This window comes from Dipodomys merriami, unplaced genomic scaffold (genome assembly GCF_024711535.1).
Source record: "Dipodomys merriami isolate MVZ:Mamm:240054 unplaced genomic scaffold, mDipMer1.0.p SCAF_19, whole genome shotgun sequence".
Lineage (NCBI taxonomy): Eukaryota > Metazoa > Chordata > Mammalia > Rodentia > Heteromyidae > Dipodomys > Dipodomys merriami.
In genome coordinates this window covers 27,234,891-27,259,167 of record NW_027203270.1, presented here as the reverse complement: position 1 = coordinate 27,259,167, position 24,277 = coordinate 27,234,891, and the positions used below count along the sequence as shown (strand labels likewise).

The following is a 24,277-nucleotide window of genomic DNA, read 5'->3' as shown; positions in this document are numbered from 1 at the left end:
CTTCCAAACTGGTCACCTAAGGTCGTGATTTCAGAGGCAATTTGTTCAGACTGGGAAAGACTAATCTAAGCATCCTTCAAACATTGTTATCACTTGATTCAGTAACAGAGAACTTCTGTCTCCCTGTGATCAGTGTTTGCAAGTTACAGGATCTTAAGAGTTATGAGTATTATTCTTGCCTTAATTACCAGTGAACATATATTCTCAATCAAAACCCTTAATGTCTTTTTTCCCTGTAAATTGTTTTTTGTCTAGAATAAGTTAAAAAGCATAAGCTAGTCATGGTTGCGCATTGTGACAAGTCAAACAGTACAGTCATTGAAAGAAACAGTCTTCTTCCCTAAAAGGGCATGTGCATACATATCCTTTCCCCAACCAGGGCTCCAAAGATAATATCAGATGCATTTTTTTATTCCTTTCTTCCTACTTCTGCAAATATAAACAAGCATGAACACATAGTTTATCTTTTTTTTATTTATTTTATTTTATTTTTTTATTTTGGGTCCGGTCGTAGGGCCTGAACTCTGGGCCTGGGCACTGTCCCTCAGCTCTTCAGCTCAAGGCTAGCACTCTACCACTTGAGCCACAGTGCCATTTCCACCTTTTTTTTTCTGCTTATGTGATGCTGAGGAATCGAACCCAGGGCCTCATGCATGCAAGGCAAGCACTCTACCACTGAGCCACTTTCCCAGCCCCAATAGTTTATCTTGTATTACAAGAACATTTTGATTTAATCTATATTAAAATTTAGAAACTGTGATTAAAATACCTGTAACAAAACTTAAATTATTTAAATTTTTATTGTTATTACAAAGGTGGTCTATAGAGGGGTGACATTGTTCAAAAAGAAATACATTAATTGTCTGACCTATGTAACTATAACTCTGGTATACAATTATTTTTAAATGGCCTTTTCATCCTTTTGAGCCAGCAGGCATAGTAGCACACACATATAATCTGAGGATTGAAAAGCTGAGATTGTAAGACTGTGAGGTCAAAGGGCAGCCTGAGATACATAGTAGGACTGTTTCTCATTAAAAAAAAATCTTTTTTTTGGTGCCAGTCTTGGAGCTTGAACCCGAGTCTAAGTGCTGTCCCCGAGCTTTTGTATTCAATGCTAGTGCTCTCCCACTTGAGATACTTCTGGCTCTTTTGGTGCTTAATTGGAGATGAGTCTCACAAACTTTCTTGCCCAGGCAGGCTTTGAACCATGGTCCTCAGATCTCAGCCTCCTGAATAGCTAGGATTTCAGATGTGAGCCACCAGTGCCCCACCTAAAAAATTATTTTTTATATAAAGGTAAACCCATCAGAATAAGAGGAGATTTAAAAAAAAAAACAAGCAAACATAAATTCTAAAAGCAACGAGGGTGTGGAATGACACTTTCAAGGGGCTGAAAGAAAATACCTGTCAACTTAGATTAAAGTACTTAACAAAGGTGTCCTTCAAAACTGAAGGATAAATGAAATCTTGCTTGATAATCAAAAACTTAAAATAGTGTATGGCCACTAAATCACCACTGTGGAAGATACTTAAAGAATCATACTTACAGATGAGAAGGATAAATGCAAGCAGGAAAATGTAGAAAAGAACAAATTCTCATAGATGAATGCACGAGCAAAATAACAAAAAGAAAAAAAAACTGCATAATTTTTGATATTCACTGTTCATGATCTCTTGGCAAGCAAGACCTGATCATGTTTGCCTACAAGAAACACATCTAACTGACAAAGGCAAACATTCACTTATGGTGAAAGAATGTAAAAAGGTTTTCCAAGCATACGCACCTTAAAAGTGGCCAGGAGTAATTATATTTAGAGCTGATAAAATAGACTTCAGACCAAAATTAGTTAGAAGAGCCAAAGGGAATAATTCATTGAGGAGATAACAATTTGTACCATGTACGCACCAAACATTGACACACACAAATCACCCCAACACTACTGGACTTGCAAGTACAGACAGACCCTGGCACAATGAGACTTAAATAGCCTATTCTCACCAGTAGAAAGGTCACCCCCACACACACACACACACAAAATTAATGATCAATCAATCAATTAATTGACACTATAGATCAAATAGATTAAAGAGCTATATATAGAATATGTTACCCACCAGTTGAATAATACATATTCACAGCAGCTCATAGGACTTTCTCCAAAATAGATCATGTTTTATGACATAAAACAAATTTTAGAAAAATATAAGATAACTGAAATAACTATAATATTATGAATTTAGAACTCAGCAGTAAAGGAAACTACAGAAAAATATCCAAGCACATGGACACTTGTACTCATTACCACACTGATGTAAATGTAATCCTTCTGTACAGAATTTTTACAAGAAAATAAAACTTTAAAAAATATATTGTCGAATGACCATTGAGTGATAAAAGAAATAAGAAGTAAAATACAAATTCCCATGATTGAATGAAAATTAAAATACTGTAACCCAGACCCTAAGAAGATAGTATATGGCTATGAGCACAAATATTTAAAAAAAAAAGACAGTTCTCAAGTAAACAGCTTAACGTGTCCCTCAAGATCCTAGAAAAACAATAACAATAAGGTGGGAAAAAATTACAAAGGTTAGGGTAGAAATGAATGAAATGGAGATTTGAAAACAATACTAGTACTCAATGAAACACAAAGTTCACCCTTTGAAAAGATATGCTTGATAAGCAACTAGTCAACCTAGCCAAAAAAAGAGGATAGTTAGGAAGTTCCTTGTAAATATATTCTAATTAAGTACAAAATGTAGACGAAATGGATAGATTTCTAGCTGCAGTGAAGGTACCAAAATGGAACCAAGAAGATATAAACCAATTAAATGGTCTATAACAAGGAATGAAACATTAATAAAGGGTAATGAGCCTAGCCGAGCACAGGACCTGATGGATTCACTGACAAATTCTACCAGACCTTTAAAGGAGAGCTCATACCCATGCGCCTCAAGGAAGAGAAGGAATGACATCAAACTGATTCCATGAAGCCAAATGACATGAAAACGGTATTCTGATATCAAAACTAGACAAAGATATAATGGGAAAAATTATATTCCAATTTCTTTGGTGGACATAGACACAAAAATTTTCAATGAAATAGTAACTGACTTCAGTACATTAATGAAGATCATATGCCACAAACAAGTCAGTTTCATTTCAATAATAAAAAGATTATTCAGCATAGACGAATCAATCAATATATTGCAGCACAGAAATAGCATCAAATGACTGAAATCCCATGATTCTTTCAATCGATGCAGAAAAGACTTTGACAAATTAATGTTCAAAGCTCTCAAGAAATTAGGACTAGAAGTTCCTAAACATTACAACAGATATGTATGACAAATCTACAGTCAACATCATTCTAAATGGGGAGTGGGAAGAAAAAGGATTTAATCTTTCCAAATATTGCTTTACTCACTTGTAAAATGCAAGGATATACTTTCTGGATATAAATTATATAATAAATCTAGCAGGTCAGTCATGTTAGTATCCTACATAATGCTTCTGTATCATCTTGCTTGAGGATTCTCAGTAAATGCTCATGGGATAAAAGAGTGATCGAATTATTAGGAGTGCACAATAATGATGAAAAGCTGAAATTGCATTTTAAACATTCATGTGTAATTTTCTTCTCCTCCATGCCCTCCCCTGCCACCACCAAGAAGAAGTTGGATTTCTGCAAGTGGTTAGTAGTTGGAGTCAAGAGGACAATGGGATGTGTCTCCATTTCTGTTCCGACACTCAAAGGTGTTTTCTGAATTAGATCTGATCTCTTTGTGATGTTTCAGGGAAATCGATATTTTGCTTACACATTACCTTTTAATTATGCTTTCTAACATTCTGATGTTCACAAATCTTTGAATATATAAAGTGTTATGTAGATATATATATCTATAGACAGAGAAAGAGAGAAAGAGAGAGACACAGAGAGAGAGAGATTTGACAGTCATGGCCTGGGAACTTTCTTTAATCTGAGCACTTTTGCTCAAGGCTAGTGCTCTATCACTTGAGCCACAGCATGACTTCTGGTTTTCTGCTGGTTAATTGGAGATAAGAATTTCAGGCACTTTCCTGCCCAGGCTGGCTTTGAACTGTGATCTGCAGATCTTAGCCTCTTGAGTAGCTAGGATTACAGGTGTGAGCCACCAGCACCTGGTAAAATGTTATGCTTTTAGCCACATAATATCTTTTATATAAAATATAGCATCATTACCTTCTGGTGCCAAATCCAATGTAGAATGAATTAACCCTTATCTTTGTTGAAAAATACCCAAATTTATGAAGCATTTCCTGATACTAATATTAAAATGTGTATAGATTTGGTGAATAGGTGTATTATATTTAAACATTTTAATGTTATTTATATAGTTTACTATTTCTGAATTTCCAAAGGTTGAACCAAGGAGGCTATAATTGAACATGTTCATGTAAATGTCCAGTGCTTCTTGACAATCAACCCTTCCATGATTCTCCCCCACCCATCTGCTTCCTTCCCCAAACTCAATTCACGTTTCTTACTTCCTTTATCACACATGTACATTCAGTATTATGGTTATAGCTGTTTCCTATTCCATTTTTCACTTATCCACTCCTCCTTCTTGGCTACCCCCTCCTTGGTATTCATTGTGTTAAACTGTCTGTTAATTGTTTGAAAGGTTTACTGCATGAAGTTTCTCTCGATATGGTTATCAACTAGATCGTGTATATAAACATAGGCTTTTTTGTGTTTATATGGGATATTGTATTTTGGGTCTAAAATCTACATATGAGAGTAAATATGTGTGTATTTCTAGTAAGTGACATGTTAATCCTAAATACTGAGTAAACCCTTTTACTATTCCCACTTCTTATTTAGAAACTAGAGAAAATTTTGGAAAACATTTTGGAAAAAAATCTCCATCTAATTGAGTATGTTTCTTTGAAGGTTTTCTGTCTCTATATGTCTCTTGATCTATATCTTCCATGTAAATGGAAATGTGTGTGTGTGTGTGTGTGTGTGTGTGTGTATTTTCTTTATACCAGTATTGAAGTTTAAACTCAGGGCCCAAGTACTGTCCCTTAGCTATTTTTCTCAAAGCTGATTTTCTACCAGTTGAGCCACAGCTCCACTTCTGGCTTTTTGATAGTTAATTGGACATAAGAGTCTCATAGACTTCTCTGCCTCAGCTGGCTTTGAGCCATGATCCCCAGATTTTAACTTCCTGAGTAGCTAGGATTATAAGGCATAAGCTACTTGGAGTATGACTTATAATTCCTACTGTCTGAAGATTGCCTGAAATAATATCCTACAAACTGATGGAAAACCATGTCATATTTAGGTTCTAGATCCAGAGATCCTGGCTTCTTTACCTGTTTGGTTATAGAAGCACTGAGTGAGGCAGAGGTAGAGCCTGTACCATTTCTGAGATCCTAGGTAATTGGCTGTTCTATATTTTTCATGGAGATTAACTTCTATTGGACCTCGTCATATTTCCTAACCCAGTGTGATAAGAACAGAGAATGAAACAACAAAAGGAAATATTTCATGTGAAAGGTTATATGGAACCTCTATTGTGAATATATTCAATGAAAAGCAGAAGAGATTTTTGCTGCCACAATTGATAGGATTTATTAGACCTGATACATTATTCTTCTTTCATAAGGAATACAATTGGTAAGACAGTGGAAGACGGAGAGGAAAATGTCTTAGAAGAAGAGATGCCTTCGGAGAGAATGGGGTGAGATATTTGTTGAGGGTCAATCTTTATGCAAATTGTTTTTCTCATTTTCTGTTCACTTTTGCATCTTTAGAGAGGTGATCATTATTTTTTCAATGTTGGAGAAATAGTTCTTAGATGCCCAATGACTTGTTCTTGCACCGATAAAAGTTCTCAGATAAAAGAAACTTCAAGTTAGGAATCAGCATCTTGTGGCTTTTAACAGGTGGGCTCACAGCAGGTGGGCTGGCAGCAGTGGCAGCAGCAGGCTGGGCGGCAGCAGGACTGTCCACAGTAGGATGGGCGGCAGCAGGAGGCCTGGGCATGGTGCAGCTGGCAGCAGGTGGGGGGTGTGGAGCTCACCACGCAGCAGGGTGGCAGGCAGGTGCCCTCCACGCGGCAGTCTGGGCGGCACCATCTGACGCGGCAGCTCATGGCTCCAGAGCCTCCCTCCTGGCCACAGCTGATGCCACCTCCAATACCACAGCTGGTTCCACAGCAGCTTGGCTGGCAGCAGCTGGACTGGCAGCAGCTTGGCTGGCAGCAGCTGGACTGGCAGCAGCTTGGCTGGCAGCAGCTGGACTGGGAGCAGCTTGGCTGGCAGCAGCTGGACTGGCAGCAGCTTGGCTGGCAGCAGCTAGAGCCACAGTTGCCACTGGTGGAGCAGCTGGGAAACCCACAGAAGCTGGTAGCACAGCAGGCCATGGTGTCAGGAGTTGGTCTGATGGTTGGGTTGCCTGAAGAAATTTTTTGAGTTTGGATGGTGACTGCTGGATCGGGCCTTTTATAATCCTTGGCTGGCTCCTATTTTCCTCATTCTCAGTGTTTCTTCCTTGTTTGTGTTTGTATAATTTGTCTCTGAATAATAATTGGGCTACTCTTAAGTTACTTGTTCAACCTTCTGAAAGCCTTTAAAAGCTGATTTTATTTGGTCTCCAATTAGAGTTCTTAACTGTGGTGAAATAGTCATAAGTGTAAACTGAGATCATAACTCTGATTCCCCTTATTTGTTGTAATTTTCCCATTATCCCCCAAGATAATTGAGTTATACTCTCCTGCTTAAGGAATGTCAGTATTGCTCACTATTGACTCTTGCAATTGGGCTCCCCGGTCTTGTGAAGCTCCTTCTTTTCCTTCCCATCTTTGCTTTGACTATGAAGTAAGGAAGGTTAGATTCAGCTGACCAGAAAAGAGAGAGAAATTCTTTGCATCTGGGAAACATGAATGTGTTGTCATTACTACCACTTTGGGGGTACTTATTATGTACCATAATCAGTACAGTTCTGAATACCTTGTAAGCACCAATTCATTTAATTTTTCAGAGCAACTCTATGAGGGGGAACCACTGACATTTTCATAATCTGGTGGAGGAAATTGAGCCACAGATTTAATGAAATTGTCCAGGATTTGGCAGTGAATCTGAAAGCTGAAACTCTACTATAATCTGACACTGGATGAAATCCTCTAACTAGCCACTATAGTCTCTTCTTTTATTTTTTCCTGGTGTGAGTAGTTTCCAAGGAAAATCAAAGGATAGAAGCCATATATAAATATCCCAATTTCTTATAGGCTTTTATTTTCATAGTAAAGAGTAGAGATAAGGTAAGCAATAACTCTAATTATTAGATACTTTCTAGAGATTTTATTTATTTTTTTAAAAATCATCAAAACATGCTTCATGAATTAAATGCTAAAGACAAAATCTGAATCTACCAGTCTTGTGACTGTGTCTTTTTTTTTATTACAGATAGTAATAAAATGTAAACTTAAAATGTAAATGTTCTTAGATGTACAAAAGACATATTCAGTCTCCTTATTTCTAGAGTGTGTAACATTCTGTGTGTGTTACACCTTCAGCATGTTGAGTTACTGTAGATGTTAAGAGATGAGACCTGTTGAGCCAGAAGTTTATACAATTTGACGTTCATACAATTCGAATAGGGTGACTGACAAAGGTGGAAGTGAAGATTGTGTTAGTGCAGTGAAGGTGAGCTACAACCACCAGGGAGTGTGGATTATACAGAGCAATAGAGTTCAAATGTTGCCAGGGCCTTTGATCTAGTATACAGTACTTAGATTGCTTCTTCAGAAGTGACAACTTTAAGTTTATATCAGAACTCTTCCCAAGAGTTTGTAAGGCCCACATCAAATTTGTATTAGAAGACTTGGTTCTTTGTCTTCCTTTATTAAAAAAATTGTTATATTTTGTGCCTGGACTGGGGCTCAAACTCAGGGGTTAGGCACCATCCATAGGTTTTTGTTTTTCCTCTAAGGCTGGCATCCTACCACTTGAGCTATACCCCCACTTCTGACTTCTGTGTGTGTGTGTGTGTGTGTGTGTGTGTGTGTGTGTGTGGTCAGTTGGGGGAATATCTCACAGACTTCCCTATCTGGGCCAACTTTGAACCTTAATTCTCAAATCTCAGCCTCCTGGGTAGCTTGGATTACAGGTGTGAGCCTGGGTTTTTACTGCTTCTTTTTAAGCAAATCTAATCACAAATTCTTTGATTAACCAGTTTTCTACCCTGCATGTTTAAAATGTGCATTTATCATGATCACGATCTCGGGAACTATTGAATTCTTATCTAAATTCAGGAGAATATTTAATACTGGAAAGACTTATCTCCCCTTACAACAGTTCAAAAAATTGAGGAGTGGAATATAGTATTGATATGAGCATTGTAGACAGCAGAGCTGTGTATTGGGGCTCCATCCAGGCTTTTCCATTATACCACTGTTTTCAACATCTCTTTGAGTACACCATGTAGCTACTGCTGACCTTTAGTTGCCCTTGTGTTACTTGTTAAGAATAGTATTTGTCCCTTTGAAAATTCTTCTGTACTCTAGAATCAAGACTAACCCGAACCTTCCTTTCCTTTGGTCAAATAAATCAAGAAATATACTTGACCCCCAAATCTCTTCTCCTTTACCAATTTTTTTTAGTCTTGATTGGTTTCCATGAAAATAGAATCAGAAGACATAAGCATTCATGATATTTCTCTGTATAAATTTTCTATCTTGTATAATACTGGGTTTCCTATCTGTGGTCTTGAGGGGGAAAATGCCAGTACATTTAAACCTTTAAGAGACCCACTGTCAAAGAAGCACTGTACTCATAACCTGACATAGAATTGTAAAACCTTTGCTTAGTTCCTTAATAGCTATAAAAACAAAGGAAAATGAAAAAAAGTTAAGAGACATTACTGTATTTGTTCTCTTTAGTTTTAATTATTCATTTATGTTAAGTAGCCCAAATGCTTTCAGTAGCATAAGAAGAGATGTGTTTGTATGTTACTTTTGAACATTTGAGCCATGTCTAAGAGAGAGACAGACATACAGACAGACTAATGTTTTGAGTCTTTTTTGTACCATCAGGGTTTCAGTTTTGGGTGGTTTTCTCAATCTTTCATTTCTATTTTACTTGTTTTTTTTTTTTAATTATTGTAAAGGTAATGTGCAGAGAGGTTCCAGTTACATAAGTCAGGTAATGAGAACATTTCCTTTTGGACAGTCCTGTCCCTCATTCTCTCCCAGTTTTTCTCTTCTTGTCTCCCCTTCCCCCAAAGTTATAAAGTTCATTTCCAGCATAGTGTCTAGTGAGTATCACTGTGGAATTGGTTCACCTTTTGTCCCACTGTTTCTGTGCTTCCCCTTCCCCTCCCCAAATCAGATAGACTTATATACAAGACAAAGGGTACCAAAATCAAATCTATTCTAGTTGTATCTCCCTTACTTAGCTATTTATGAGATCGGATGTCCTTGTTTCATCAGCCAAATGACTACACATAGCATCCTTTCTCCCTGGGACAATCATGCTCCTGGGCAGGACTCCCATCTTAGCAATGGAGATTAGATAACAGATAACCTTCAAGGACCTCCTCTCACCTCTAACTTTCTATCTTAATCCAAGTCATACAGTCTTCTTCCATTTGCCCAATGTCATCCTCACTGCTTTCAACTGTATTTTTGTTGTTGTTGTCTTCAGTATTGGTACTGGGCATAAAACCCAGGATGTTGCACTTGCTAGGCAAGTACTATATCCCAGCATCCTCACTCCTTTCAGTTCCTCTGAGTAAAAGGTGCATCAGCCCTAAGCCCTTTTATCCTGAAGGGAGACAAGAGGTCCATATAGGAGAGGAATGGAGAGTGGACAATCTTCTAGGGATGTTGAGTACAGAGTGTACTTTGTGTCCTGATGTGGAGCTTTGGTTACTCAGCACATTGTTCTTCACACCAAATTACTATAGGCAAACAAACTGTGTGCCCCATGTCTGTCCAACCCAAAGGATATACTTTTTTTTGGTCAGTTGTGGGTCTTGAACTCTGGCCTTGGGTGCTATCCTTGAGCTCTTTTGCTCAAGCTAACACTCTAACACTTTGAGCCACAATGTCACTTCCAGTTTTTGAGTGGTTAATTGTAGATAAAAAAAAATCTCACTTTTCTGCCAGAGCTAGCTTCAAACCTTGATCCTCAGATCTCAGCCTCCTGAGTAGCTAGGATTACAGGTGTGAGCCACCAGCTCCTAGAATGGGTATAGCTTTTTCTAATTCTAATGAAGTTGTATCAGTAGAGACCGTACTCCTTTAATTTTTTTAAAAAATGAGGCAAAATACACCTAACATTGGATAGTCACTTTCAAGTATAAAGTCATTTTAAGGTGTTATTGAGTATATTCTTAATGAAACTCTCTAGTTTCAAAACTTTTTAATTTTTTGGTGCCAGTCCTTGAGCTTGAACTCAGGGCCTGAGCACTCACACTTAGTTTTTGTACTCAAGGCAGGCATTCTACCATTTGAGCCATAGCTGCACTTCTGGCTTTTTGTCAGTTAATTGGAGATAAAACTCTTATGGACTTTCCTGCCTGAGCTGGCTTCAAATCACAACCCTCAGATCTCTGCCTCCTAAGTAGCTAGGATTACAGGTGTGAGCCACCAGTGCTTGACTAGTTTCAAAACTTTCAGTCATCCCCAAAGAATACCCACTAACTTCTAAGTAATCACTTCCTACACCCTGCTAACCCATAATCTATAGCTTACTTTGTTGATATTATACTGTGGGCTGTGGAATGCAATAGTGTGTCTTTCAGTTCTTTCTTTATTTCACAATTCTTTCTGGAGATAAGGAGAAGAATGGAAATAATGTTGCAATAAACATAGTTGTGTTGGTAGCTTTAGTATGGTCTTCTTTGTGATCATTTGGTAAATGCCCAAAAGTGGGATTGCTAGGTCATAGGGGAGCTCTATATGGAGTCTTTTGAGGAACCTCCATACTACTTTCCAAAGTGGTTGAACAAGTTTACACTCCAACCAACAATGCAATAGGCTTCCCTTCTGTCCACATTCCCTCCAGCATCTGTTGTTATTAGAGTTCTTGATTATAGCCATTCTAACTGGGGTAAGGTGGTATCTCAGTGTTGTTTTTACCCAGATGCCCCTCAGTAGGTGAATGGATCAAGAAAATGTGGTATATACACGATGGAATGCCATCAGAAAGAATGACATTGCCCCTTTTGTAGGAAATGGAAAGACTTGGAAAAAATTATATTAAGTGAAGTAAGCCAGGCCCAAAGAAACATAGGTCCCATGGTTTCCCTTATTTGCAATATCTAGTATATGTCTGAGACAAGCAGAAAAGGTCAGATAAGATGATGTTAGGCAAAATGAACTCCAAGATCAGGACACAAGTGGTTTTTTCTTTCTTGCTAGTATTTCTAATGTACTTATAAGGTGATTTTTTTTTGTTGCTTTGTATATCCCTCCCCCACAGTATAACCCATTTTCACTGTATTTGATGTTGGTATAATTTGGGGAGGGGAAGGGAAAGGGAAAAAACAAATTGTTTAAATAGGGATCCAGGTTGACCCATTACAACAGTGAGATGTACAAGATGCTATGTTGAAAAAGAAACTTTACAACTTGGGAGGGGGGGGAGGAAAAAGGGGAGGGTATTGTCATGGAGATGGGAGGGAAGGGATGGTAGGGGAAAAACAAAGGAGGAGGCAACAATGCTTGATAAGAAATGTACTCAAGTACTCATTACCTTGCTCATGCAATTGTAACCCCTCCGTACGGTATTTTCACAATAAAAAAAAACTTATTTTAGAAAAGAATAGGACTGGAATGTGTGGCCAGTATAGTCATTTAAACTCTCTCTCTAATGAGCATTTGTATTCTACTTCTCAATGAATGAGAGGATTGAATGAGTATTATAAAAATATCAAGTGATAATCTCTTTCATCATTTTCCTAAGTATAGGGTTTAGGGGCATTGCTGTTAGAGGTTTTTAAGAACAGAGGATTTTCTGGATAAATCAGTTTGGAAGAAATGAGTTCAGAGGTTTCTTTATTACAGAGTGTGATTGATAAACCTTTAAGTTGCCAATAAAGCCTATAATATTATTTGACCTTTTGATGGATTATATACTTTGATCTTTTCAAGTAGTTGCATCCACTACCTCCTGTTGGAAAGAAGGACTGCTTCCTCTTCACAGTAAAATTCTAAGTTTTACTCAGTAATGTCTTAGATTGTTTCATGGACATATAGAATGTGGTATGAAATTATATTGCCATTAAAATGTACCTTTCCCCAGAGGGCTTTTTAAAGTGAGAAATGCTAAATTATTATCTGGGATATCCCAGACTTTATGGGACCTGAATATTTGATTTAGTTCCAGATGACATAAGGAAGTTCTGAGTGACTTATAAATTTGAGAAAAATGATACTGGGTAAAGGGTTTGGATAAAGTTTCTCACCTAGCCATGAATCATGACCACGATAGTATTTTTAGTGAATCCACACTGTTTGTGCTATGTCATTATCTACTTGCTTCACAATGAAGAAAAGTCACTAGGATACTCATTTCATGCTTAGGGAAACTTATGCTCATTGTTAGCCTTTGATGTACTCTATATCCTCCTCCCACTCCAAGTGTGGAAAAGAAACAATGATTCTGACCTCTAAATTCAATAAAATTATGTGTAGGCATGCTATATATAAGCTGAGTAGTGCTTATAATTGTCATGGGTTACAATGACTAGAAACAGCTGGATTCTTTTCTCAGAAAAAAATAACATAGTTAGTTAAAGGGTATAAGAAATTACTTCGTGGCTCAAGTGGTAGAACTCAAGCCTTGAGCTAAAGAGCACAGAGATGATGCCCAACCCCCAGAGTTCAGCCCCATGACTGCCAAAAAACAAATAAAAGAAAAAAGATGTTACTTCTCATTTTTCATTTCATGGTGTTTGTTTCAGTAAATATAATTTTATATGATCATATACATGTAGCTACTGAGCCTTTGTGATCCTCTCCTGAGAATATACTCCTTTGGTCTCACTGTGTGAATGCCTAGAATCCCACTTTATTTATCGTATCCAAGTGTATTTGTTTGTCTTTTACCAGTGTGTTTACTTGTAGATTTACAGGCACATTCTAGTTACAAAAAATGAGGGAAACCACGAAACCTGTGGTTTTTTGTTATTATCTTTTTATTCTTTTCTCCTTTGTTGCTACTTTTGTTGTCTGTACCTTTTGTCTTGTCTGTAAGTTTATCAGTTTGGGAGAGGATAAGAGAGGGAACACAGAAATGGTGGGATAAAACGTGAACAAATGTAGCAGTGATACTGTAAACTATGTTGAAAGTGACTTATACAACTTATGATGGGGAGGATGGGAGAGACAAACTGGGAGAATGCGAGGGAAGGGGTGACACTGTTCAAAAAGAAATACACTCATCACCTGACCTAGGAACTGTAACCTCTCTGGCTTGTGATCCTTTACAATAACAATAAAAAATAAATAAAAATTGAAAAAATAAAAAAAAAGATTATTTGACCATTGAATGATTTTGCCCTTTGGATATCTGCTGGGATTTGTTGTCATTTCTCACTTTTTATATTATTATTAAAGGAAGTGATCTACTTGCCTAAACTCAAAAAGAACATCATAAGTAATACAGGTTGGTTTTCAGATTAGGAATAGTTGCCAAGTGGAAGAACTTGCTGGAGAAGTCATGGATTATTAGTTACAAAGCAAGGACTAAAAATCAGGATGCCTTTATGTCTTCTGTTACAATCATGATCCTATTTTTATGGACTTTCTTGTTTTGTATTATAATTTTGTATACCTTTGATGGATGAAAAATTGTGCAGAGAGTCATATATGAATGACTGGGTGGATTTAGCTTACAAGTGGCCAAATGATAAATACTTGCTTTTTAAAGTTTTTAAATAAAATTCACCTTCTGGCCTGGCGCCGGTGACTCACACCTGTAATCCTAACTACTCAGGAGGCTGACATCTGAGGATCATGGTTCAAAGCCAGCCTGGGCAGGAAAATCTGTGAGACTCTTATCTCCAATAAACCAACTCAGAAAACTGGAAGTGGCGCTGTGGCTCAAGTGGTAGAGCGCTCGCCTTGAGCTGAAGAACTGAGGGACAGCGTCCAGACCCAGAGTTCAAGCTCCATGACTGACAAAAAACCAAACAAAACAAATTCATCTTGTGGAACACTGAGACAAATGAGGATCACTGAGACAAATGAGGATCACAACAATTGTTGTGATTTTTCTTTTTAATCACATATTTTGGCTGTAGAATATTGAGTCACTTGATGGTAAAATAAGGAAAACCCACTTTTAATGACTTTTATTAAAAGGACCTAGAAGAACCATAGTGCCATACTGAGATTTTGAAACATCTTAGTATCCCAATATCACCAACGTAGCTCAAAGAAAAGAAAGTTCCAATAATGACCTAATCTTTGAAGGGATGAAATGAAATTTTTTATTAAATTCATGTACCAACAACCTGTGGAGATTATTCAAATAATATCTACCACAAAATGTTACACAACTACTTTCGCACTGTAGGACTTCTCTTGATATTCAGATGTCTTTTGATCTCCCACTACAAATGTGTGGATTTGCCTCCTGGGAGATTATGGAGCCGTGTAACAAAAGGGTGCAAGCTGGCTTGTGGATGTTGGAGTCCAAAAGACTTTTGGGATTTGAATCATTGGTTTGTAAGGGTCATCTCGAAATTCCCATCAGAAGGAAGATTTCAACAGGTGGGTTCGGAACAGGTGGGCTGAGAGGAGGTAGGTTCAGAGCAGGTGGTCTGAGCACAGGTGGTCTGAGAGCAGGTAGGCTGAGGGCAGGTGGTCTGAGAGCAGGTAGGCTGAGGGCAGGTAGGCTGAGGGCAGGTGGTCTGAGAGCAGGTAGGCTGAGGGCAGGTAGGCTGAGGGCAGGTGGTCTGAGAGCAGGTAGCCTGAGGGCAGGTGGTCTGAGAACAGGTAAGCTGAGAGCAGGTAGTTTGAGAGCAAGAGGGCTTGCAGCAGGCTGGGCGGCAGCAGGACTGTCCACAGTAGGATGGGCGGCAGCAGGAGGCCTGGGCATGGTGCAGCTGGCAGCAGGTGGGGGGTGTGCAGCTCACCACACAGCAGGGAGGCAGGCTGGTGCCCTCCACACTGCAGTCTGGGCGGCACCACCTAGTACGGCAGCTGAGGGATCCGGAGCCACCTGTCTGGCCACAGCCAATGCCACCTCCAACACCACAGCCTGTTTTGGAGCAGCTGGACTGGGAACAGCTTGGTTGGCAGCAGCTGGAGCCGCAGTTTCCACTGGTAGAGCAGCTGGGAAACCCACAGAAGCTAGTGGAGCAGCAGGCCATGGTGGTGAGGAGTTGGGTTTAGAGTTGTGTGGTTAGGAGACGTTTCTGAGTTATGACTGCTTCTTCCACCTCGGGCCTTTTATAAGCCTTAGCTAGTTGGTCCATGTCAGACAACATTTTTATCATCTTACTCTGTAAACAAACTTTTCTTGGGTCCTCTGATTGTTGCTGAGTTGCTTTAAACACGTCTTCTAATGATTTTTCCTTATTGCTCAGATAATACTCACCACGTGTTTTCATCCTAGAGCAATGTTTATGCTTCATTTTTAAGCATTGGTGTAATTTCCACTCACTGGGACATCAGCCTCAGGCTTGTGTTGGTGGTTATGGCACCTGACAAGGTGACTCTCTCCCAACAGATAATGTCATCTTGGAGGTGTATCTTACAGATCCAGTAAAGAATTGGTGACCAAGGATTGTCCTTCATGTAAAACTATCTTTATGTCTTTTAGATTAGTAAGATTTTTGTCTCTATAAGCATCCAAGTAGAAACTGATAATTTCCATTTCCATAGAAGTTACAGATACTGGAACTTTGCAATCCCTACTCTCTCCCCTGGACTATATACCCCTTGTTCTATATACCCCTTGAGCATATATAGAAAAAATCTTATCCATTTCAATTTAATTAAAGAAGAGGAGCTAAAATTCATATCCATATCTCTATGTTAATGGAGAAAAATCACTTGTCTATTAAAAAAGATCATTGCTCTGTGGATTGTTATTTTTAATTAATTTTCTATTATTTTAAGTAGTTGTACAAACAGAGGGGGGTATCAACATACCAGTTTATGAGTACAATGGATCCTGATCAATGTCATCCCTTTCCTTACCTTTCCCCATCCCTCCCACCCCTCACTGTGGGTTATTTGGCATTTCTTTGCCAGTATTTATTTCGCAAGAGTTGGTGTCATTTTATGTTATTACGCTGTGTGTCTTATAAAAGCATATTGGATCAAAGAACATGACAGATGAGCCCATGAAGAAGAACTAATGAGGGGTGGGGGGAGATGGGAGGGTGAGGATGGGAAGGGGAAACAAAGGAGGAGGCAACAGTGCTTGATAAGAAATATACTCATTACCTTGCTCATGTAACATGTTATTTTCACAATAAAAAACTTATTAATATATAAAAAAGAAGAACTAATGAGAGAAAAAGAAGGAATTAGGAAAGGTTTTTCCAGCTTGACAGTGTTTATAAGGGAGGCTAGAAAATCAATGATCAGTTAATGCTTTGGTTTATGTCACTTACAAATTTTAATGCAAGAAGATTAAGATGGATTTCAGCAATTAAGATAGATTTCAACTGGGGGCAGTTGCCCAAAGAAAGGATGTGGTTTAGGGTTATAAGACAGAAGGTGAAGTATGGTGTCCAGACCCCAAGTTGCTGCTACTTGTGATGTTTATTCCTCCCTTCTAGTCATGAATAGAAACATGGAGGTAGCTTTTTAAAAAAAAAATGAGGTGGAGATACTGGTTTATATAGGGACAATATTACACTGGAATGTGCTTTATGATCCCATGTCAATAAAGGTGGTATGTTGTCACCTGGTAAACATGACTGTAAGCATGAACATGGTTATATGCAGAGCCAGGCACTAATAGTTCATGCCAGCAATCCTAGCTGCTCAGAAGGCTGAGATCTGAGGAGTGAGGTTCAAAGCCATCCCGGGAAAGAAAAGTCTACCAGACTCTTATTTCCAGTTAACCAGCAAAAAGCTAGAAATGAAGGCATGGCTCAAATGGCATCTTGAATATAGACAAGCCTTGAGTATAAAAGCCAATCAAGAAGGTAAAGCTAGAGTTCAAGCCCCAGTAACACACACACACACGCACACACACACACACACACACACACACACACACAGTGGTTATGTGCAATCATTGAATAGTGGAGGTTAAAAGATTAGTAAGTCATCTTCTTTCACCATTCAATGTTGTTGGTATAGCCATTATTTTTAATATAAATAGCATGTTGTTTGACTCAACTATTCACAGAGTACTAAAGGGTTATATAAAAAGAAAGATCTTCTTTGTGTCATGTCTGACTCCAGTGCAAAAGTCAGTGTAAGAGGTATTAAACACAGAAATGAATCAAACATAGAACCATTTTGGTTCAGTGTATTGATTGTATACTATAAACCATGTCTAATTTTCCTTCAGCTTGATTCCTTCATGCTGGAACACTACTAAGTCTGGAAATAGCTACATTTAACTAATTTTCTGCAAAGCTAGAAGAAGAGTTAGGTATCAAATTCCTATCTTTTTTAGACCAGTTCTTTTAATTTTATATCCACCTGCTTTCTTGGATTAATTAATATTAGTGAAACTCTTTGTCTACTGCTACTATTTTAAATGTTTTAATGTTAGAATAGAAACATGAGGTGGTGAGCAGAATAATTGTGAAGCAGTGATTTTAAGCACACAATAAAGTATTAGAACTTTTTCAAGAGTTTGCAGACCGAGAATTTTTTTATTTGTTTTTCCCCTGAGCACTGTAATAAGCCATACTTGATTCATAATTGTTTTTGTTTCCCCAATTCAACTTGGTTAATGTTCCTTCTGGGTTTCTATGTCTGTCATCTTCATTGTTTCCTGTATTTCATGGACATAATCTCAGTTCAGCTCTTACTGTCTGTCACCTAGACCAGGGCAGTAGCCTCCTCATTAGTTTCTGCATGGTAGTTATTTCTATAGAGTTAGGCCTTCTGTCTCTGCAAGGAGTTCAGATAGATGTCATCCTAGTGCTATTTCCAGCCCTAAAACTTTTAATAGCTCCTTCCTGCTTATTTGCTAACATGCAAATCATACAAAATTTCTAGAATTTTCTTCATCTGTGACTCTACATGTGTATATCCAGTGCTCCAGATAAACTGTTCTTTGGAGAATCCTTATGGAATTCATTCCATGCTTTTGGCTATAATGTCTCCATTACCCATATTGCCACCTTCCTTCTGATTCTAGACACACAAATCTTATTCTTTTTGTGTGCTCACACTGAGACTTGAACTCAGGGCCTTGTTTTCTTGCATGTTTTTTTCATTTTTTTTTTCTGGTTACATGGAGATAAGACTCTCTCTGTTTGACTGACCAGGCTGATTTTGAACCATGATCCTCAGATCTTAGCCTCCTGAATAGCTAGGATTATAGGTATGAGCCACTGGTGCTAGCTGGACACCCAAATCTTTTTCATAAAAAACTTGCTTTCCTTCCTTCCTTTCATTTTCCTTTCCTTCCTTCCTTCCTTCCTTCCCTCCCTCCCTCCTTCCTTCCTTCTCTCCCTCCTTCCTTCTTTCCCTCCTTCCCTCTCTCCTTCCCTCCCTCCCTCCCTCCTTCTTTTCCTCCCTCCCCTCCCTCCCTCCTTCCTTCCTTTCTTGCCTCCCTCCTTCCTTCTTTCCTTCCTTCCCTTCCTCCCTTCCTTCCTTCCTTCTTTCCTTCCTTCCTTCCTTTAATGAGAAATAGCTTTGTTGCCATACTGTATATTGTTTCTTATATTCTTCTTTTTATTGAGTTATGGTAGTTTTGACCCCAACCCCTCTACAAGTTTTTTAAGTAGGTGAATAAGCCCAACTGACTTTGAACCATGATCCTCAGATCTCAGCCTCCTGAGATTACAGGTATGAGTAGCCAGTGCCTGGCTAGGTGAATATTTTTAACTCTGTTTTAATGCCTCTCATGTAACAAGCAGTCTATGATATGCAGAGAGTAGGTAATCAAAGCAAGTTTCATTGTGCTGAAATGCAATAAAAATTAGCATGAGTAATGAAACTCAAAGCAGTGTTTGTGGGACCAAAGAAGAGAAGTTTATTAGAAGATAATCATGCTGTAAGACCTTAGATCTACATCTAGGTCTCCATTCACAGATTCATTGATTGGGTAGCTTGGAGCAGAAAGTTTGTCAGGCAGAGAAAAGGGATTAAGACTTTTCCAGAAGACTGATTGCTGGCTTGAAGCAGTGGGCTCACTAATCAGCAGCAGGAGTTGCAGCAGGAGGTCCTGCAGGTGGTGCGGCAGGGGGCAGGCTGGCAGCAGGGGGGCCGGCAGCAGGGGGCCTGCACAGTGATGGGCTGGCAGCAGGTGGAGGCCCAGCAGCAGGGCCTGCAGACCACAGCGGTGCAGGAGCTGGGGCAGCAGGTGATGGGGCGGCAGCAGCCCTGCTGCAGGCTGCAGGGGTCACAGCAGATGGGGCGGGGGCAGGGCTGGCAGATGGGGCGCGTGCAGTGGGGCACGCAGGTGACAGGGCGGCACACTGTGGTCTGGCAGGAGACAGGGCGGCAGCAGCAGGGGTCGCGGCAGCAGCAGGGCTGGAGGCAGCAGCCTCCACCACAGCTCTGGGAGGAGAAGGAGCCACAGCAGGAGCCGGTCATGGTGGTGTCTGGTTTGGTATGGGCTGGAGGAGTTGAGAGCAGTTGTGTGTTCTCAGGTGTGATCCTTTCCCTTCCTCCTGGGCCTTTTATATACCTAGCTGGGTCCTGATAATTCCTCTTGTTATTATTTTGGCCGATTAAGCAGAGTTTTGCTTGATTGTTGTCTGACTCATGATCTCATTAAAGAATTTTTGCTGCATCTCTCAATATTATTCACACCATCCATTACCAAAACCTAAAAAATTCGGTCACTGGAGATGATACAGTTCTGTTAATTGATGGATAATGCATTTTATGGGGGTAGAGTATGATGTTGTGGTCACACAGATGCATTCTGTATTGGCCAACTCAGGAGACTTAGGTTATCTATCATTGTTTATCCTGTCCTTGTGATGAGATTATTCAATTACATAATACCATATTATTTGCTATCACCATCATCTGTAATCAGGACCACCAGAACACATTCTCCTAGCTGGCTATTGTAAGGTCCATTCCTGGACTACGAACAGACCTCGCCCAGTACCTGCATTACCTAGGCAACTGGGACACCTGGAAGAGGTCACATCCGCATCCGCTGAGGTCACATCCTAACCTGATGTGGCCACACCTTTCTCCCACCTGATCCCACTTCCCTTTACCTGGACACACCCTTCCCCGCCCCCTACCCTATATAAGGCCTAAACCGCCGCCAGACCGCTCTCTTTTTTTCCTTTGCCAGCCGCGTGGAGTGCCAACCTTGCCTGGTCCCAGCAGGTCTACTGAATAAACCCCTTACCTGAATACCACGTGCGTGGTGCAGTTCTTACTCGGCTACCTCCTTTTTAAAAACCTAACAGCTATGACCAATCTTTTCCCTTCCTTGCATCTCTTGATGTTCACTTTGAGTGGGGGCATCCAGTTAAGCCTCTAGAGAATGGCCCCGAGAGAGCATGTTTCTTTTAAAAGAATACAGCATAGAGGAATTCATAGAGCACTTACTAGATCCTTCTCCACTAGCAGCCTCCCTGGAAAAACTTACCTGTGCATCTGACAGATGTCAGGCACATCTTCCCTTGGGAATTCATTTGCTTATCATTTGATATAGATGAATGTATATGTCTCCAATCAAACTGAAGCTCACACACAGAAAATCAGAACTATATTCATGTAAATCAGGTAGATATTAGAATAAAGTATCTAAAGACTTCCATTTATTTTTTCTTTTTATTCCAATTCATGTTGTTTATAACTCTGGCCCTTCTTTAATCTCTAAACATGATATTTTGTAATACTTGTCTTAAGTATTAAAGCAACTTTTTGTATGTAATCAAGAGTTGAGATGCTGGGTGCCAGTTGTTTGTGCCTGTAATCCTGGCTACTCAGGAGGCTGAGATCTGAGGATCATGGTTTGATGCCAGCCCAGGCTGGAAGGTCTGTAAGTTATCTCTAATTAACCAGAAAGAAAAAAAAGAAAGAAGGAAGGGAGGGAAAAGGAAGGAAAGAAGGAAGGGAGGAATGAAAGAAGGTAAGAGAGAGAGAGAGAGAAGAGAAGAAGTAGGAAGAGAAGGAGGAAATAAAGAAGAAAGACCAGAAGTGGAGCTGTGACTTAAGTAGTAGAGTTGCATCCTTGAGTAAAAAGGCTAAGGGATAGCACCCAGGTTCAAGCCCAGGATCAGTGCACACACAGACACAGACACACACACACACACAGACACAGACACACACACACACACACACACACACACACACACACACACACACACACACACACACACACACACACGGTTTGAATCATGGGAAGTTTTTTTCTTCATGTACCTTGACCTGTGTGCTATAACTACCAAGTGAGATGATGGAAGTTCTCTTAGTCAACATTATAAACATATGACACTACCCACTTCAGGGAGGGTGTCTTTTCGTTTTCATCTTGTGCCGTGATGACAATGTGATGGGCCTGGCTTATTCTATAAGCATGGTTGTGGGCAGTGAGGAGCAGACTCTTCCCCTTCCATCTTTACCTCTCCTGTTGGTTGCCAGGCAACATTTAGATCCCTTTAGAATCATTTTTCCTTTCAAAAGCAAGTACTTTGAGCACTTTTGAGGATCGAAATTCCCCCAAATAGAATTTGAAACATCACTCCAAAACTCTAAAAGGAATATGGATTGACTCATCACCACAATTGAGGAGACAGACGAGCGAGACTTCAAGTAGTCTGCATCCACTCTAACGACTTTCCACTTGCCCAGGCTTTGCATCCTTTTCTTTTCTCACAGACGTGAGTCTTTTTTTTTCCTTTGCTTATAATAGAAACTTACATGAAAGTAGTGCTTTTCTTCTTTTCAGGATATATTATCTCCTAATCAGCCTTTGGGTTGCTGTGAAGCCTTTATGGTGATTGAACTATTGCCAACATTGACAAAAGTTAATGCTAATGAAAATAAGTTCTCTTTTCTAAGTACTTCTCCCATAAAGCTAACCCAAAGATATGTTTTCTCCCCTGTAAAATTCTACACAAATTTAGACATTCTAGCACACTCATCCCCACTCACTAGTTCTAGTGGAGAACTTTAGGCTTGTGGTGCTGGTTTCAAAAGTCACAGGGCTGCAGGAACTCAGCTCATGCTGTGTCACTGGTGGCAAGCTAGATGCTATTTAAATTTTTTTCAATAGAATTGGTTGCAGCTCACCATTTTATAAAAAAGAACAAAAGTGGGCCATTCTTAATGTGTCAAATTTGTGAATATACGAATATAAGTAAAAATACATGATCTAGCAGGCTCATGCCTATAATCCTAGCTGAAATGAAGCCAGTCCAGGTAGACAAATCCATAAGACTTTTATCTCCAGTTAGCCAGCAAAAAAAGCCAGAACTGGAGGTGTGGCTCAAGTGGTAGAGTGCCAGCCTTGAATAAAAAAAAATCAAGAGCATGAGGCCCTGAGTTTAAGCCATATAAATATATAAATACATGTATATATACATACATATATATGTATACATATACACTTATGTATATATATATATACATACATATGTATATATATTCCACATCACACAACCAGGTAACTCTAAATCTACTCTTAATATCTAGCCAACTAGCCAATCAGGAATTCAGATGCTATTTACACTCATTTAAGGTTCTGTCACTTGCTGGTTATGTAGCTTTGGGTCAGATAATGATATATATCAGGCTTGTCATGGGATTTAAATAAGCTAATACTTGTCAAAGACTTTAGGACAGTGACTCTTAGTATCCTGAAACTGTCAAAAAATGTATTAAATAAATCAAGAGGTGTATTTTAAAATGTTATATTATGTTGTGGCAAATAAAGTCTTACTTTTCAATTTAGGAGAAAATGAACACATTTGATATGGAAAATGGCCACCACAGAATGCACATTAAATAAGATGCTTACTCAATCATGAGTTAACAGTATGAGGTAAAATTAAAATACCTAAGCCAGGCACTGGTGCGCCTGTAATCCTAGCCACTCAGGAGTCTGAGATCCTGAGGATCACCATTCAAAGCCAGTTTGGTTAGAAAAGTCTGTGAGCTTCTTAACTTCATGTTCAATATATGTGAAGATGGATAGCAGTTGTTTAATTTTCTTGGGAAATGCCATTAATGTGTGATTTCTTAGCACAGAAAAGCCCATATGGAAACCCAATGTAGATTTAGTGTCTACTTGCATTGGTATTGTAAATAATATTTTGAATACCTATTCTCAGGCACATAAGAGGGGAATCCATTATCCAAGTTGAATAATGAATTGGGCACAAAAAGAAAAAGAATAAAGGCCATAATTTACGTTGGGAAGATGAGCATGCTTCTACCTGACTGAGAGGACATGTTTGATTCACGGTCTCATGTCAGGAAACTTGTATTCTCTGGGGTTGTTTCTTGACACCGGGGCTTATAATTGCGTTTTATCTATGTTATTCATCCATTCACAATTCACTATTCACTATTCTTCGAAAACAGAGATGATGGGCAAGATTTTACCTAGGCATTTTCTCCCACCTTCATCCTACTGGCTTTTGTGCTGTTCCCACAGGGGTGAGCTCAAGCAACTAACCCTGATATGGTGAATGGAGGGTCACCCAGACAAGGCTGCCACATGTAGCCATGTTTGCAAGACATTTCTCAGGTGGCTGATGTTTGCTGAAACTCCCTGTATGTGCAAAAGACACACTCATTTCTATCTTTCTCTCTAGAAATATAAGCCTCTGAATGACATTTCCTATACAGACTCAGGTTGTTGCAGAGAACCATTGAAGAAGATTGTTCTGCTTCGGAAAGCTCTGGACCATGAACAACCAACCCAAAACACAAAAGATTACTAGTGCAAAAGGAAGTAGCACAAAGACTATGTGTTCCATGCTAAGAATGTGGTATTTATTAGAAAACAGAGAATATGACATAGGGCTCAAAGAAGACAGAGAAGTCTAGGACTGGAAAGCTATCTTTACTGGGTAGTCAGAGCTAGCTTAGAGCAATAGGCTTCGCCAGGAAATGCAGAGAATCCACTGAAGGACCCTCAGCAATCATGGGCCTC

The 24,277-nt window shown here is 39.3% G+C and overlaps 3 protein-coding genes across 3 annotated transcripts; all 3 read right to left on the bottom strand.

Annotated features, from left to right (window-relative positions):
- Positions 1-5,928: 5,928 nt before the first annotated feature.
- LOC138831036 (keratin-associated protein 9-3-like) lies at positions 5,929-6,414 on the bottom strand. Its single transcript, XM_070028082.1, has one exon. It carries the CDS (start codon positions 6,412-6,414, stop codon positions 5,929-5,931), a length of 486 nt encoding a protein of 161 aa, XP_069884183.1.
- An 8,351-nt stretch (positions 6,415-14,765) lies between these two features.
- Positions 14,766-15,374, bottom strand: LOC138830545 (keratin-associated protein 9-3-like). Its single transcript, XM_070026920.1, has one exon. The coding sequence runs from the start codon at positions 15,372-15,374 to the stop codon at positions 14,766-14,768; it is 609 nt and encodes a 202-aa protein (XP_069883021.1).
- A 3,967-nt stretch (positions 15,375-19,341) lies between these two features.
- Positions 19,342-19,740, bottom strand: LOC138830457 (keratin-associated protein 2-1). The gene has a single exon (XM_070026838.1). The coding sequence runs from the start codon at positions 19,738-19,740 to the stop codon at positions 19,342-19,344; it is 399 nt and encodes a 132-aa protein (XP_069882939.1).
- Positions 19,741-24,277: the final 4,537 nt, after the last annotated feature.